General features: G+C 39.8%; 2 protein-coding genes across 2 annotated transcripts; both read left to right on the top strand.

Moving 5' to 3' along the window:
- Nucleotides 1-285: 285 nt before the first annotated feature.
- Nucleotides 286-10,349, top strand: cwc25 (CWC25 spliceosome associated protein homolog). Its single transcript, XM_039817265.1, has 9 exons — nucleotides 286-473; nucleotides 1,055-1,227; nucleotides 2,074-2,310; nucleotides 2,402-2,471; nucleotides 2,787-2,944; nucleotides 3,099-3,171; nucleotides 4,636-4,841; nucleotides 8,826-8,993; nucleotides 10,114-10,349. Exons 1-9 carry the CDS (start codon nucleotides 456-458, stop codon nucleotides 10,223-10,225), a joined length of 1,215 nt encoding a protein of 404 aa, XP_039673199.1. The 5' UTR covers nucleotides 286-455; the 3' UTR covers nucleotides 10,226-10,349.
- A 1,831-nt stretch (nucleotides 10,350-12,180) lies between these two features.
- psmb3 (proteasome 20S subunit beta 3) lies at nucleotides 12,181-17,137 on the top strand. The gene is made up of 6 exons (XM_039817274.1): nucleotides 12,181-12,336; nucleotides 13,543-13,727; nucleotides 14,546-14,653; nucleotides 14,803-14,980; nucleotides 16,804-16,898; nucleotides 16,985-17,137. The coding sequence occupies exons 1-6, from the start codon at nucleotides 12,334-12,336 to the stop codon at nucleotides 17,031-17,033; spliced, it is 618 nt and encodes a 205-aa protein (XP_039673208.1). The 5' UTR covers nucleotides 12,181-12,333; the 3' UTR covers nucleotides 17,034-17,137.
- Nucleotides 17,138-17,416: the final 279 nt, after the last annotated feature.

Raw genomic sequence — 17,416 nt, 5'->3', positions numbered from 1 at the left:
ACTGTTGCGTTCAGAGTCATGTTGCTGGCCGTAGGTGATGTTACAATTCATGTGTTTCATAATGAAACTGTATTATATAATGAAACTTTCATTATATAATAAAGTTTGTGCACCTAATTAATAACCACCAAAGCACGTACACAGCGTTCATCTTCATTAACTGCAAACAAACACTTGAAAGTCATGTTGAGTCATATCGCTGACACTTTATTCACAACGGGAGAGCTGTAATGTCAGGACCTTACGACGGGTATGAAGGCACCATGAGCTGCAACCGGAAACTGAATTATGCAAAACAGGAAATGTACAAAACAGATCTCACACATACACGCCAGCCTGCTGGCTCTATTTTCTAGCTAGCGTTGAACTGTCGTTGTTCCACCTTTTTGTTTTTTATTTGAGGACAGATTTGTTTATTTCCATTTTTGTTGGATTGAAACGACACATTTTTCAAGATGGGGGGCGGCGATCTGGTAAGTATTAGCTAGCTAGCTAGCTATGCCGTTCAGAATAGGCGCTTTCTGTTTTGTTGATACCAGACTCCATTCAGAATATGCGGGTTTAAAGATGTTCGTTTGCTTACTGGTGTCTATACAGCTATTACGAGATGAACATAACACTACTGGGAATTGTTACGAGCCACAGTGCAGTTCAGCAATATTTAATTTAAATGGTTTAATCCTATTGTTATATTTTAATAGGTATTTCATAAGCTAATAGCTAGTAACGTAACAGCGAACGTTAGTTTGGGTTAACTGAGCATTAACGTTAGCTAGCTAGATGTCAGAGTTAACTGTAAAAGTAGAGATTTCTGTTGAAATATTCTGCTTCACAATAAATTATTTCCATGCCGAATGTACCCGAAATGTTTTTTTTTTCCTGGTAACGTTAGCTTATTAATAATTTGTATTTATTTGATTCTGTTTACCTGAATAATTTTGGTTGACAGAGTCAAACCCCTTTTAAGTCAAACTTGTACACTTAGTCTTGTACCTAATAGTTTTCACAGTTACAGCTACAGCTACTAAATGTCGTCAATCTTGTCTTCTGCCAGAACTTGAAAAAGAGCTGGCATCCCCAGACTATGAAAAATATTGAGCGTGTTTGGAAAGCTGAACAGAAACATGAGGCTGAATGCAAGAAGATTGAGGAGCTCCAGAAAGAACTGAAAGACGAACGAGCCCGAGAAGAAATAACAAGATTTGCACAGGAATCTGGCTCCATCAAGTAAGTTCTCTGATATTATCATGAAAGATGTTTTGTGGGTTAAGACCAACAATCTGTGGCTAAGTCATAAACTGTAAAAAAAACAAAACAAAACAAAACAAAAAAGTCAGTCAGAGATCTTCCAAAGGGGGTCCGGGACCCCTAGGGGGTCATCACAGTTACTGCTGTTTGAAGTTTTTTCTAAAATTAAAGAGTCTTAACATGAATCCGATATATAATTAGCAAATGTAAATCAGCCTATTAGTAAAAAAAAAAAAAAAACATTATTGATAGGCTTCCTGGCCTGTAGGTAAGGTAGTCACTAAGTTAGCCATCCACAGATACAGTTCATCCTAAGGATTCACTGTTCCACATGTATGTTTAACATGATTTATAAAATCATGCCGACAATTATTGTTTTAATAGTTTAGTATACTATTCACTAAAAAGGTATGTATAAATTCTTTAGGTTGTCCTATAGGTTATTGTAGGCCCAGTTTAATGTGCAACTTAACTTACAACTTACAATATCAGAATCACAAAGCAGTTTATTGCCACAATAGTGGAATTACATGGAATGTGCCTTGGTGATTGGGTGCATACATACAAACTTAATAAGAAAAACAAATCCCAAAACAGAGACAAATGTATATGAAATAGCTGTCGAAGTAGTTTAAGCTCAGTGTGCAACGGGCAGATGCATAGTCCAGGATGGAGGTTAGTGCAAAGTGGTGAGGCTGACTGCAGAGGGGATATATGTAGTAGGGGGTCCCTGCTCTGTCTCTCTTTTAGTTAAGGGGTCCTTGGCTTAAAAAATGTTGAAGACCCCTGCTCTTAGTCATGTTGTACCTCTTTTTACGCTGACAGAAAGAAGGATGATCGCCTGGACTGGATGTACCAGGGCCCTGCTGGTCAGGTGTCCAGAGATGAGTATCTGCTGGGACGCTCCATTGACAAGCAGATCACCGACCAATACGAGGAGCCAGAGAGCGGTCCGTCAGCGGAGACTGGCCTGCTGCCGGGGTCCATTTTCAACCCCACCACTCCTGCCTCCAACCTGGACCTGGCTGCCAAGATCAGGGAAGATCCCCTGTTTGAAATCAGGTTAGTAAGTCCCTTATCTCTCGTCAGTTGTTCTGAAAATGTGCGAAAAGTTGCAATTGTTTAAACCGTTTTTTTTTTGTTTTTTTTTAAGGAAACGCGAGGAAGAAAAGAAGAGAGAAGTCTTGAGTAATCCAGTGAAGATGAAGAAAATTAAAGAAATGGTAAAATGACTAACTCGTGTAATGGATTCATTTTTGAAGACCTCTTAACTTAAGATGTTTTGACATTTGACTGACATGCTAACTTTCACTCACTTTTTTTAAAAGATTTTAATTATTTTACTTTAAATGACTCAACTCACTCATGTCGGACATTTACATGTATTGTTCTTGGCATCGTTCAGTGATGTTTCCACTAACTTTATCAACACAAAGACAACTGCAGTTGTGTTTAAGAAAAGTGGTACCGTATCAGGAAGTGGGTAGATTCTCAAGTATTTTTTATTCATGGTAAACCATCGGTTGGTTCCCCCACAGCTGCGCCAGAATCTTGACAAGAGAGACAAGAAGAAGAAGAGGAAGAAGGAAAAGAAGGAGAAGCAGAGGAAAGAAGACAAAGAGAGAAGAAAGGAGAAGAAGCACAAGAGAAGGAGTTCAAGTTCCGGCTCGGACGAGGAGGACGAGAAAAAACACCGGTATGCAAGGAGATTGTTTAAGCAGTAATTGGAACTTACTACTGTGTATCTGTTTTTTCTGTGTGCCGACGTGATGTATAATGCCATAATACCGTGTTTCAATTAGGCCAATTAGTGCAAACTGTTTTAATTATCGTCTTTGATCTATTTTTAGGTTACATTCACGAGATGAATCTTCAGCAGACACCAAATCTCGTTCCCATCATCTTCCAGGCTACGGCCTACTGGTCAGTTATTTGGATCAACATTTACAGTTTTAATTAGGCCTGGGCCTAATTAAAAATTATACTGATATAATATTGACATCGTGATATGAGACTAGATATTGTCTAAGATTTTAAATATCGTATTATGACAGAAGTTTTGTCTTTTCCTGGTTTTAAAGGTTGCATTACAGCAGGGGTCTTTATTCACATTTTTAAGCCAAGGACCCCTTAACTGAGAGAGAGACCGAGCAGGGACCCCCTACTACATATATAGTATAATATAAAGTTCCATGTTAAACTGGTCATACAATAAAGTATAGGGCAGCCTAAAGCCTTTATACATACCTTATCCTAAGCCATTTGGCATAATATTTTTTGAATTTTTAATGTAAAGATACATGTGGCACAGTGAATCCTTTGGATGAACTGTATCTGTGGATGGCTACCTTAGTAAATAGGTGTTATTAATGATAGGCCTATCATTAATGTTTTAATGTTTATATTTGCTGCTAATATGTTGGACTCATGTTAAGACATTTAAAAAAAAAATTTAAACTTTCAAAAGTTGCAAAGAAACTCCTTTCATTCATTTTGCCTGATAATGGACTTAATACTGAAACGTTGCCTACTATTACATTTATTTTTTACAAGTTAGACAGTGTGCGGGAGTTTCTTGCAACTTTTGACTTACTTATCCCCCTCCGACGCACCTGTCTCACATTATAGATGTGTGTAGGTACAAAATATTGAAGCCCCCCCCTCTGCAGTAATCCCCTGTTAAAGATCTCTGTATTACAGTAATGTGAAGTCATTTTTGAACTTACCAGACTGTTTTAGCTGTTCTACCCAGTTAGTCATTATAATCACATTATTTATGGGCTAAAGGACCTTTTTCACAGCAGACATTTTGACTTGTCATAGTAGGAAAAGCACAGCTGAGATTGATAACCTTAACGATGGCTCAGTTCCATCAAGTGTCCCTTGCGAACACCGCCCCTCCTAGTGGAATGCAGTCCATCATAAACCAATAATGGTATTAATACCAGGACCTCTCCTAAGTGGAATGCAGCCATCATTAATGGTTTAATACCAGGGCCCTCTCCTAAGTGGAATGCAGCCATCAGTAATGGTTTAATACCAGGGCCTCTCCTAAGTGGAATGAAGCCATCAGTAATGGTTTAATACCAGGGCCTCTCCTAAGTGGAATGCAGCCATTATTAATGGTTTTGAATACACCTGTGCTGACATGACATGTCAACATGTCTGCCCTGAAAAAGGTGTATTTATCAAAACTAATTGTGTAGATATTTTGTGAAAACACCAATAGTCAACCCTACAATATCGTCGCAATATCAATATTGAGGTGTTTGGTAAAACATATTGTGAGGTTTGATTTTCACCCATATTGCCCAGTCCTATTTTCAATTATTGATTTTGTTCTGGACCAGAACCCCTAAGTCCTAACAGTAAAGTTGTCCCTCTCAGCTCCCCGCTGGCAGACGTCACCAGCCCTCCGCTCCCTCCAATCACTCAGGGCGCCGCGAGAGGAGCCGCTCCCGATCACCTCCCAGGAACAACAGGGACAGCCAGCTCAACTCTTCCTCCTCACACAGAGGCGACAGGAAGGTTGAGCCCAGAGCTTCCAGTCTACAGACAGCGCCCAACCACAGATCGAGGCACCCTGTGTCCAAGTAAGACTTCACAAGGCTCCAGAAAGTGTGGGCACTGCACTGTAAAGGATGGCTCTTGTCTAAATACTGACATTGTTCTAATTTAGACCGTTTTTAGTAGGGGTCGACCCATACTGGTTTTTCAGGGCCGATACCAATTATTTGTAGTTAAAGGGGTGATAGAATGATTATATAGGGTATTTCACACTGTTCCTTAAGGTCTCCTAATGGGGTATGTAACATTGGTTGGGCTGAAAATGGCCTGGTTGATATTTTATTGGCCCTTATGCATCCCTGTGTTTTGGCCCTATTTGTAACAAGAGCTTTTCTTCCAAATATGGTATGCTCATGAATATATATATATATAAATGAGCTGCGTGCTGATTGGTTGAGCGAATCCCCACACACACACACATTAGAGACCAGACGGCAGCTCTCATATTGTAGACACTGCAATGTTTCGTTACCAAATTCACATCTGAGACTTTTTTTATGCGAGAAATCAACTATATAAAGCTCAAATATGGGCCGTTTTACGAAAATTGATGGCTAATTGCAAATTTGGTAAGACGTGTCGGACTTTAGGAGCTCCACACAGTCTGACGAGAAAGCGGCAGCCTGCTAGGCTCCATACCCAGGGCAAAGTCAACCTTTATGGATTACTGCATTACGGGGCTCCGCGTCCGGCTGCCGGCATAACTATAGTATATTTACAGTTTGAATTTCGTCACGGCTGATTTCAATTTAAGGCATTTTTATTAACGAGAGGGGTCTTGTTAGGAGGAGCAGCTAGCTAGCTATGTGTCCCATTCAATACAATGGGAAAAGATCGCGGCTAGCTAGCTACACTTTCGGCATAACTATAGTATATTTACAGTTTGAATTTCGTCACGGCACTTATATAACATCTAGCACAATGTCTTACAAAGCTTAGCTAACACTTGTGCGATTTCAATTGAATGCATTTTTGTGAATTTCAGAGGTTAGCTAGCTAGCTCTCATTGATTGACTCCAGCTCACCGCGGGCTCTATCAATGAGACTCGCGGACAAGAGGCATTCATTTCCCTGATCGTTTGTTTAAATATCTCAACACACATATCCATTATAAGATTAACTGGAACCTGTGGTAAGAGATTGCGGGCGTAACAAGCTCGCTGACCGCGCTCTCAGTCACACACTGGCCATTTAGCAGGAAGAGGGGAGGGAGAACAGCGAGCTGCAGGCCCTGGAGCTCTGTGAGGGCAGCGGCGTTTGGTAGTCCAGTCACCCAGAAAGGGTGAGTTTGCGCAGGTATTGAGCACCGCGGGCTGCTGGCCGCGACGGAGCTCAATCGAGCTCACAGCAGGCCGGGGTCTGTGAAGGAGGACAGGCAGGGCGGCGATGTAGCAACCCAGGCAGCACCGGCCGCTGAACTCCGACACACAGGACAAAATTTACAATTAGCCATCAATTTTCGTAAAACGGCCCATATTTGAGCTTTACATAGTCGATTTCTCGCATAAAAAAGTTTCAGAAGTGAATTTTGTAATTGAATAGCAGAGATCTGTGCGACCTAGATTCAGAAGACTAGCTGACCTCAGGTCAATTGTGTAGCCTATGTAAATGTTGGGGCGTGACAAAGAAAGACACTAGAGCCAAATGAGGAGGAGCTGCCGAGTTGACGTCAACAGCTCGTTGAGATTTGCCCGTTTTCAGAGGCAGTTTCAAATTGTGAGATTTGCAGAGGAAAGAGGTGTCATTATGATTTTGAGTTTCTATGTATGTCCTATTTACCCACCAAACTGTCATTTTTCAACTAAGACAAGGTAAAATCGGTTTTGCATTCTATCACCCCTTTAATGAAAACGATAAGGGATATTTGGAATGGATACGCTTTTACAGTACAAATGAAAATGTTTCAGTCAAAATTAACATTTTTGAATGTTACAAACTCCAACACAAAAGTTTGTTTAAATGCTTCAGGCAAGTGTGTAATAAAACTGAAACAAAAAAAATCCAATACAGCCAAATCAATAAATGAATACAAAAATAGCTTCCTGAAGTCTAAACATGCTAAAAGTTTATTGCAGGTGTTGCAGACTGCTTACAGAGCTGTAGCGGAGCCAAAGTAGCATATGTTTTAATAATTAACTTTATCGGTTATCTGTTTAATTTAAACACTGCTACACCTAATCCGCAAATTGCCAGATATCTGCCCAGATAATCGGCCAGGCCGATAGTTGGTCGATCCCTAGTTTTTAAATTAAGCTTTATTTCTTGCTTCCTTCTGAAAGTGTGCCATTCATCTTTCAATTTTGTGCTGATGACTGAAGTCACCCATTCCTCATTAGATTACAGTGTTGGAGTTTCCCTGTATACAATCTTAAATCCTCGGTCATATTGCTGCCATATTAATAGGCGGCGATACTATGGCTGGTCCAGAGCTTGAGCACCCACGTGTGCCAGACCTCCAGTAGGCTCCATTCATTTAAAATTAAACATTGCAGTTGGTGCTAAATGGAGCATCTGTCATAGTGTGATTGGTTAGGCATAAAAAAAAAATTGTTTGGTTCCCGTTTGTCATGGGTCGATGGGGAATTTATTTTATTTTTTATTTTTATCTTTTTCCCCAGTGGCAGCAAGGGATAGGTAGGATTTTTTTTTTTTTTCACTTTACAGTATCGATGGATACTCAATATTTTCATAACACAGCCTACCTGTTACTACATGTACAGTTGTCGCTTAATAAATTGAAAACATGTAATTCACGTGCATATTAAGTAGCCACATGTATTTGTTTTGGTCTTATAATACAGCCACAGGTTTACCGCTCCAGCGGAGAGGATGGTTCGTTTAGACAGCAGCTACGTTTACAAGAGTTTGTCCAAAAATCAAGATTTGTTGCAAACTAAGAAACCGTTAGACTACAAACTGACATCTTTCATTTTAGCTTGTTTGTAAAGGCGCTTTGTTTACATAGCGCGGTGGACAAGAGTGGACAGCGCATGCAGAGCAGACTGAAATATGGGTTTCTACGTGTTTAAATTTGCCTGTAGCAGGTAGGTGGGTATTGATAAATATTGACTCTTTAATCATGGAGGGTTTATTGTAGGCTTCTTACAGTTAACGAGTGTAGTGTTAGTTCATCTGCGCCAGATACTGCTAGATAAAACACACTTTCAAACATATACTTGGCCAAGTATTTACCTCAACACCCGCTTTATTAATCAAACAGTTGCAGGTCACACAAAACAAATGGCCTCCATTTTGTTGTCTGTGACAACAAAATGATAAAACTGATAAACTGATAAAACAGACCTCGTCTTATTTTGAACAGGATATCAGGATGTTCAGTGAGAATTTAATTTGCTTGTTGTAAAAGTCTTGAGAAGTAGGTTTTTTTAATACTCAAACCCTCATTGGTGCTAATACATTTAGGTACAAATACTTTGTTACTGTACTTAAGTAGAATTTCCACGTAGCTGTACTTCATCATTTAGCTTTCTGGAAATGTTCACTTTTACGCCACTCCATATCCTATCCACCAATCATAGCATCTCTGTCTCAGATGAAAACGCCTCTTAAATGACCCCCTCCTCCATCCCCCCACTATACAGTGGCGCTGTCCTGAGTTGAAAGCCTACTTTACGGCTTTATTATCGAGTTAATAGGCGTGTGTGTTCATGTCGGCCGCTGTCCATTTCCTAAGGTTCTGACATTTTTTGACTACTTTTTTTTTTTTTTTAAAGGGCGTGCAACCACGGAGGAAAACATAAATCGGCGCCTATGTCCATATCTCTTTTTTTTGTTTAATACTTTTGAGTCATACTCTGCTTATCGTAACAATTATGCTTACTCTGACTATGGGTAAGTCAGTAAGCATAATACAATTCTAGGTTAAGGCAATCAGATAACGTCTTTTAAAAAGATTCTGTTTTTCAGAGCCTTGTATTGTCTTAATCGCCACCCACGCTGAATGGAGCAATAATTTCCCAATTTTTTTATTTTTTTTCTGTCTGATGTAGGAAGCTCTCTGCAGAGGAGCTGGAGCGCAAGAGGCGGGAGATGATGGACCAGGCCAAGCAGAGGGAGGAGGACCGGGAGAACAACGTGAGGAGATACAAGAAGCAGGACGAGCAGGAAAAGCAGCGGGAACAAAATGCCAAGCATGACCGCCACGCTGGCTTCATTCAGTAAGTTTCTGAGCGACACGGAGACAATCCAAGGATGTGACTGTGGGATTTTACTATCATTAAATTATTATTATTCCGTCTTAAATCCACACATAATATCCTACTGATGTCTTTCATTTTTCACCTTCAATAATAATACATTTTATTTTTATTAAATGCCAAGCATGACCGCCACGCTGGCTTCATTCAGTAAGTTTCTGAGCGACACAGAGACAATCGGAGCAACATGACATCATGACTTCGCGTAAACATACACACCGACTTTCTTAAGCCAAGTGGCGTGTTATCTGTACGCATTTTGAGCTATCCACGTGCATGTCTACGCTGTATACAGCGGGCGTAAACATACACGCCGTCTTGCCATGTTATCGCGAGAACAAGATGTTATCGTGAGAACGTGTTATCGCGAGAAGAGAACTATGGTTGGGTTTAGGAAAAGAAAAACTGGGTTGGCTTTAAGGAAACGCCACACGCGGAACACGATTCCCCCCTCCCCCCTGGGTGAAAGTCCTGCGTTTTACCCATCCAACCTCCCTACGCCGATTTTCGGCCTTTCATACTACTCGCTACGGCGTACATTCACACGCAATCGCAAGGTAATGTTAGTCAATGGAGGCCTTTTTAGCGTTGATAAACACGCTAAAAAGCCAGTATGCGTCTTGATAACACGCCAATAATGGCATACGCATTGGCGTGTCATACATACGCCACTTCATGACATCAGTCTGGTCAGAGGGTGTGACTGTGGGATTTTACTATTATTTAATTATAATTATTATTCTGTCTTAAATCCACACATAATATCCTACTGATGTCTTAATACAGTTTATTTACATAGCGCTTTACGTGGTACTCAAAGACACTTAACAGTAAAAGCAGCACATTAAAGACCGATGAAGAAATACCAACACATAAAACAAGCATATAAAAAGCACTTGAAACAATAAAACCAGTACCTGCCAGTGGATACTATGTGAGACTATTGTAGGCGGAAGATTAATCTGAAGAGAGCTTTGTTTTGATGGGGGATTTGAATGCGTCCAGGTCAGTACAGTCTTGCATGCTTAATTATTTTTTTTTTTTTTTTAGCTCCAGTAACTCTCCCCTTTCCCTCTTGCAGTAACATGAAGCTGGAGAGTGCTGCCAGCTCTTCGGTAGAGGACCGGGTGAAGAGGAACATCCACTCCATTCAGAGGACCGCTGCCTCCCTGGACAACTTCATGAAGAGATGAAGACTCAACACGTGTATCATACAGATGAACTGGACTGATTGGGGAACAAAAGGCCTTGGCAAGAGTAAAAGGTCCTTGCACACAGAGTCCAAAATTATGGTATGCGGTTTTTTGAGCCTCTCTCTCCTAACTCTCTCGCTCTCAACCTGTACCTTTGCATAGTGAGGGACGCTCTCTTTCTCTCTCTTTCTCTCTGAAAGATTGCTCTCTCTCTCTCTCTCTCTCTCTCTCTCTCTCTGTTCTCATATTCCCCCTCTCCCTCTATTCATTCTCTTCCTCGTCATCCTACTGGATATTACCATCTGACCTGTTGACAGACTATCTTGAGTTATGAAATGATACGTTGCACTCTGCAAGCGCCTTTCTGTGCTGCATTTCTGGATAGGCTCGTGCCTTCTCCTTGTCAAAACACAGGAAAAAGCTTTCTATGGAAGCGAAAAAAACGCAGAAAATGTAACCCATTTTGATTTTTTTTTTTTATGAGGGATTTAATTTTTAAGAGGTAGTGTGGAAACCTCGATTGACACAATGTGAGGTCGTATTTTATTTATTAACGTCCGAAAATTTCGGACTCAGTGTGCAAAGACCTTAAGCCACCCACACCTTTATCGGTCTCTTTAATGTATTGAAGCAGATGTGTACGAGGATGGATGGTGTCAGGCGATCAAACAAGGAACTACATGGCCCCATGCCTAACTGTGGCTTCTGTTTTGAAAAATAGTTTCCACAATGGTAACTTCATTTATATTTCAGACTATGATGGCTAATCTGTTTGTTACTTTTCTTAAAAGCCAATACCCCTTTAAGGTTCATGTGATCTGGACTTTGTACAGTATATTGTTTTAGTTTTTACAGTATAATAGGACCTGCTTTTATCTAATAAGGTTTTTGTAGTATATGTTTGTTACTTGGTGTACTCATGTGAGTTGCAAATGTAATAAAAAAAAAACATATTTCCAGAGCTCCATTATTTGTTTTCGCGTATTGAAATAAACATATGTTGTCACTGGGGATACTCTGTCGTCCAGATACTGCTAGATAAAACACACTTTCAAACATATACTTGGCCAAGTATTTACCTCAACACCCGCTTTATCAATAAAACAGTTGCAGGTCACACAAAACAAATGGCCTCCGTTTTGTTGTCTGTGACAAAACTGATAAAACAGACCTCGTCTTATTTTGAACAGGATATCAGGATGTTCAGTGAGAATTTAATTTGCTTGTTGTAAAAGTCTTGAAGTAGGTTTTTTATTACTCAACCCCTCATTGGTGCTAATACATTTAGGTACAAATACTTTGTTACTGTACTTAAGTAGAATTTCCACGTAGCTGTACTTCATTTAGATTTCTGGAAACGTTCACTTTTACGCCACTACATATCCTAAATAAAATGTTGACTTATACTCCTCTACGTTTCCCCTAAGCTTATTCGTTACTTGCAAGAAATGTTTTCTTACGTTGGAGTGAACAAAACATGTAAATTCTGTTTTTCTCTTTATTGACGTCAGACTTTGAATTTGATCTTTAAGAAGGTGTGGTAACCCTGAATATTATGTTCCACTATGAGGAAGCCACAATAAAGCTCATAATCAAAGTTTTTTTTTAAATTTTTTTACTTTTACTAATTACATTTAATATCATAAAATTACTTTTGATACTAACGTACAGTAAATATCTGATACTTTAAGACTTTTACTCAAGTAGTGCTCTAAAAGGTGACTTGTACTTTTACTAAAGTATTGCTTCCAAGTATTTTATACAAGACTGCTTGGCAGTGACAATCCAGTTTTAAAAGCATCTTCAAAAATGAAAAAGATAGAAGAAACCTCCCGGTTTTAATTTCACTTTAACACGCCTCGAACAAACTATGCATGCACGGGCGCCTTTGGCCATATCCTCCAATGACAGCTGCGCTTTACATGAGTGCCGTTCATCCAGCCAATGAGCTCTGCGCAAGAGATGTAGCAGAATCAAGCTAGTCTGATCTCTGTTTCTTCTAAATCGTGTAGTCATTCAGGAAAGTAACGAGCAGTCATTCATATTAGCTAAGTAGAAGTGGAGTTTGCAAGTTCTAGCATTAGGGAAGATACTGCAACGCCTTCGCGATGGTAAGAACACCTAACATTTGATCATATGCGAATAGTGGTTTAGGTAAAATGCCAAAATTAACTAGTTAACAAGGCAGTTGCAAGAGCTAAGCTAATGTTGCTAAGGTTAGCTAATAGGCATCTCTAGCATGCTCACCAAAATTAACGTTAGCTAATATTCTCTGAGAACTAACGCTTGGTTCCTTACATTTACAATTAGTTGAATTTAACGACACAGAAGAATACATGTTGATAGAAGCCGGCGACAGCCGGAAAGCTAGCTAGCTAAATACTTAACGTTAGCTTACTTAGCTGCACATGAGCTAACGTTGTATTGTGTACGGTGAGTTAATATCCTTTCCTGAACTCACTTTAAATGGCATTTTGATTCTTTAACTGAGGTAAGTTAACTGCTGTAACGTTAGCTCTGTTTGTGTCACCATCAGCTGACGTTGGATTAGACATTGTCAGCTTGGTTGGCTGAAGCATCAACTAAATGTAGCTAACAGCTAGCAACGGGATAATATAGCGTTAAAGCTAATAAGTTACGTTGCTGTCAGACATCAAATACTGTCAGCAGAAAACTAACAAACCGCTACAATGTGTTAACAACTCCGTTAGTCAGACGTTTTTACCTAAATATCATTTTGTATGTATCAGGCGTGATATTGCAGACGTTGGGCCACTGTTTATGCCCTATAACTACACCTTTTATGTTCCTGTTATTTCTTTAGTTAGTTAACGTTACAGTTTGAGTTCTTTGAAATCACTGTAAGTTGTTTAGCTACATATGTGGGTTAGAAATAACCCTGATGCGTTAAACGGACACTTTTTTAAAAATATGATGTAATAGATTATCATATTCTATTTTGAGAGCAAAGGTATTATATATTATTTGTATGTCACGCATATATTCGTGGCCTGTGTTTGAGATTCTTATTTCTGTCTTTTTCATTCTTGTATTGTGAATCTTCTTCTATGCTCCATCATAAGGCCTCAACTGAACTTATTCACTGTTATTTATTGTCTATGAATGTGCCTTTTTATTTTACCAATCAAGCAATTGATTGTTTGGTCAGAAAAAGTTAAAAAACGCCTACATCTAATGGAGCCTAACTGACTATTAATTGATTGATAGAATGTTGCGGATACATTTGTCAATTGACTAATTGATTTATCATTTAATTGTTTCAGCTTTGACTACTTACTTTCTTCTTCCTCTTCCAGTCTATTATGTCCTATAATGGAGGGGCCGTCATGGCCATGCGGGGGAAGAACTGTGTGGCGATAGCAGCAGACCGGAGATTTGGCATTCAGGCTCAGATGGTCACCACAGATTTCCAGAAGATCTTCCCTATGGGAGATAAGCTGTACATCGGGCTGGCTGGACTGGCCACTGACGTTCAGACAGTGTGAGTGTGTTTAACCTCCACGTCTTTCTCTCAACGTGGTCTTTGAAGTTTTACAAAATGACTTTGACAACTTTCAGATCCTATGTATGGACCTTTTTCACAGCAGACATGTTGACTTGTGATAGTAGGAAAAACACAGCTGAGATTGATAACCTTAACGATGGCTCAGTTCCATCTAGTGTCCCAGTAAGATATTTCAGTGAGTCAGCATGCACAATACCAGGGCCTCTCCTAAGTGGAATGCAGCCATCAGTAATGGTTTTGAATACACCTGTGCTTTTCTTACTATGACATGTCTGCTGTGAAAAAGGTCTATTTATCAAAACTAATTGTGTAGATATTTTGTGAAAACACCAAGAGTCAACCCTACAATATCGTGTGCTGTGAAAAAGGTCGATTGGAAAGACTAACTCCTATTTTCCACTGGGCGCATCTGCGCCGTTTTCCGAATGCGCCGCGGCCCCCGCCAGCAATTGAAGCAATTCAAGTCAAAGCTTGATATTCCATCAGCTGCACCACGGCTCTGCTAGGTCTATTTTCAGGTGTGCCCAGTGGAAAATCAGGGCAACACTACTGCAGAGAAAGCCAGGAGTCTTAAGTTCAATACCACATTAACAATGTATCCCTGAGAACGACACAGTGTTGTATTTGCAGACTCTACCATTACTATTTAGGGGAAACTGTGGTATTAGCAAAGCTGTTAGTCACACCTAGGAAATAAGTAAAAAATAGCATTATCTGTGACTATTTTTATTTTTTTTAAAGTATCATGAAATGTAAAATGTCTCAGGAGTGATGGATGTCTTTGTTTTGTGTAGATCCCAGAGGCTTAAATTCCGACTGAACCTGTATGAGCTAAAGGAGGGTCGCCAGATCAAGCCCAAGACCTTCATGAGCATGGTGTCCAACCTGTTGTATGAAAGGAGGTTAGTGCACTGAACTTAATACAGACCCATGTTAGTGTACACAAGAAATATGTCCAACTTACAAGCTGCACCATTCGCCTTTGCCCATATACTGTAGGCATAAATGCTTGCATAGAAGGTAAAAGATCAACTGGTTAATGTTTCATTAGGTTTGGGCCATACTACATCGAGCCTGTGATTGCCGGACTAGATCCCAAAACCTCAGAGCCATTTATCTGCTCCTTGGATCTGATTGGCTGCCCCATGGTGACAGAAGACTTTGTTGTGAGCGGCACCTGCTCAGAGCAGATGTACGGCATGTGTGAATCTTTGTGGGAGCCAGACATGGTAAGTAGTGGGTGGAGTTTGAAGGCCCCTCTTCTGCCTGTAGGTTGCATGCAGGCTGCTAAACAACAGTTACTACCAGTTCATTTATGTGCAAATGAGTATTCTGCTGATTTTGCAAGTATATGATCTTTACAGGATCCTACATGACATTGACAGTATATTAAATTGCCCCATACTGAGTTACTGTCCTGGTCTACAGATAGTAAAATAGCCTATTATAGTCTTTAACCTCTCTTTCCTCCTTCGTCCCAGGCCTTTTAGTAAATAATGCTGTTATCTTTAAATTTCAAGTTATTGCATTATTTTGGACAACCATAACAAACTGTTTATTTCTAGGGCTGGGTATCGCTTGAACATTTAACACTACTAGTAGAGCCAGATATCTTTTGTCACTGCAGTAACTACAGTAATCAATGCTGCTGTATGTGGGAGAAACATGCCGTGACCTGAGGCCTGTACTACGAATCCAGATCAACATGTCCCGGATTTCTTTCAGTTACCCGGCTTCACCTAACCGAACAACTGAGGTCCCACATAAGTGGGCAAAACGCAATACAGTCGCTGCTTCCTAAAATGGGAAGGAAAGCCGCCAAAGAAATAGCCGGCGTAAATAGATGCGTAAATCACAACGCTTATTAATATCACTTCCCCATCAGACAGGCACAAGATCTGACCATAAACCATGTCGTTGCTTTAGCCTAGTATATTATCAGTTGCAGCCGTGAGAGCAAATAAATAATATCAAAACATAATTCAGACCGATGTGCCCATTGGCAACACACGGCTCAACAAGCTGACAAATAGACCATACGTAATTCCCTCTGCTGAAAATCTCTCTTTAATAAAAATACCTATCGGAGAATGTTAATGGGGTTGTTGGTCTCTAAATGTTTTAACTTATATTCTCTCTCTCATATCTAAGAACGATGCCGTTATTAATCGAGTATTGATTGGTCAGTAGGTGGAGCTTTAACACCGGTTGATCTCTAATCTCCAACATACCATAATGCTCTCGACCAGGTTAGGTGTTCAGCATAAGTTACCATGGCAATTTAACCCGGTCACAAGTGATCCACCAACCCCTGGGTTGAACCTGAAGTTACCTCGTTAACGCCAAATCTTGCCTCGTAGTACAGATCTCTGGTATAGAACAGTGCAATGTTTGGTTTGTTTATTTATTCTAAATATAAACACTAAGTATGGATACTATTTTAATGTATTCTTATCGAAAAACTTGCACATTACATTTACATTACATTTTGAAATGGTTTGGCTTTCTGAAATGGTCTATCAAGTACCGGTGCTCCAAAAGTATACAGGCTACTGAGGTTTGATATCCAGTCCTATTTACTTTAGCAACATAAGCTAACCTAGCTCTCATTACTAACACACAATCGTTTGCCTCAATAACGGCAATTCATCGCTTACTTATTAACTTGTCGAGTGTACACGCTTTGTAAAAGCCCAAAGCAGTTGCTTATAAAAGGGTATAAAATAGTTTAGGTGTAAACATTTTTGTTGTAACGTTAAGGGAAAACCCCCTGTTACTAATAGCTTTTTGGTCAAATGATCAAGATCTAACTTTTGGGGATACACAAGATTTACAAGATCAGAAGGGTTTGTTCACACAACTGATGGTTTCAACACAGCGTTCAACTTTACAGGAGGTCTAAATCTTTGTCTGTTTAAGCCATGTGTACCGTAGTAGCTAGTTTCCATCCTCTTGTGCACTATGTGAGGTCTACCTAGGGTTCAGTTATTCTGGCCACAGGTATTCTTCAGTTCAAAAAAATCACGGGCGTTTTATGTTTCTGATGGTGCAGGAACCAGAGGACCTATTTGAGACCATCTCCCAGGCCATGCTGAATGCAGTTGATAGAGATGCAGTGTCCGGTATGGGAGTCGTTGTACATGTCATGTAAGTTGAGTGATGAAGTACAGTATGCAAAGGTTAGGAGCAATGACGGTTTGCAGTGAGTGACAACTTTTTCTTTTCTGTGGCAGCGAGAAAGACAAGATCACCACACGGACCCTTAAAGCCAGGATGGACTAGACCTGTTTCTCCCCACACTTCAACACGGATGTTTTGTATAAAAATAATAACAATGCTTGTACTGTCTTTTTCTTCAATAAATCAACATAGGTTTAAGCACTGAACTTGACTGACATTATTGGTGGAATGGCCACTACTTTTCAGATCTTTGTTTCATTCAGTTTCAGTTGCCAAGCAAGTCTTGGCCCAGCAGGGTGGGCCCACCTGAAAATATTAAAAAAAAAAAAAAAAAAAAATTTTTATGTAACATTACAAAACTTAACTCAGTTTAACCCTTGTCTTCCCGTCAACCTTTTTCAACACCTTTTTTTTCAGTTTGTTTTTGCTTTTTCCAACGTTTGAAATTGTTAAATTTTTCTTCTACACATTTTCAGCGCTTATTT

The sequence above is a fragment of the Perca fluviatilis genome, chromosome 1, assembly GCF_010015445.1.
Source record: "Perca fluviatilis chromosome 1, GENO_Pfluv_1.0, whole genome shotgun sequence".
Classification (NCBI taxonomy): domain Eukaryota; kingdom Metazoa; phylum Chordata; class Actinopteri; order Perciformes; family Percidae; genus Perca; species Perca fluviatilis.
The sequence above is the reverse complement of the archived record's forward strand: the minus strand, read 5'-3'. Positions and strand labels throughout refer to the sequence as shown.

Excerpts from the sequence above, each read along its gene's own strand:
- cwc25 (XM_039817265.1), top strand. Across the intron at positions 3,172-4,635 it reads TTCCAGGCTACGGCCTACTG|CTCCCCGCTGGCAGACGTCA; the intron begins GTCAGTTATTTG and ends TGTCCCTCTCAG. Across the intron at positions 8,994-10,113 it reads CGCCACGCTGGCTTCATTCA|TAACATGAAGCTGGAGAGTG; the intron begins GTAAGTTTCTGA and ends TCCCTCTTGCAG.
- psmb3 (XM_039817274.1), top strand. Across the intron at positions 14,654-14,802 it reads AACCTGTTGTATGAAAGGAG|GTTTGGGCCATACTACATCG; the intron begins GTTAGTGCACTG and ends ATGTTTCATTAG. Across the intron at positions 16,899-16,984 it reads GGAGTCGTTGTACATGTCAT|CGAGAAAGACAAGATCACCA; the intron begins GTAAGTTGAGTG and ends TTTCTGTGGCAG.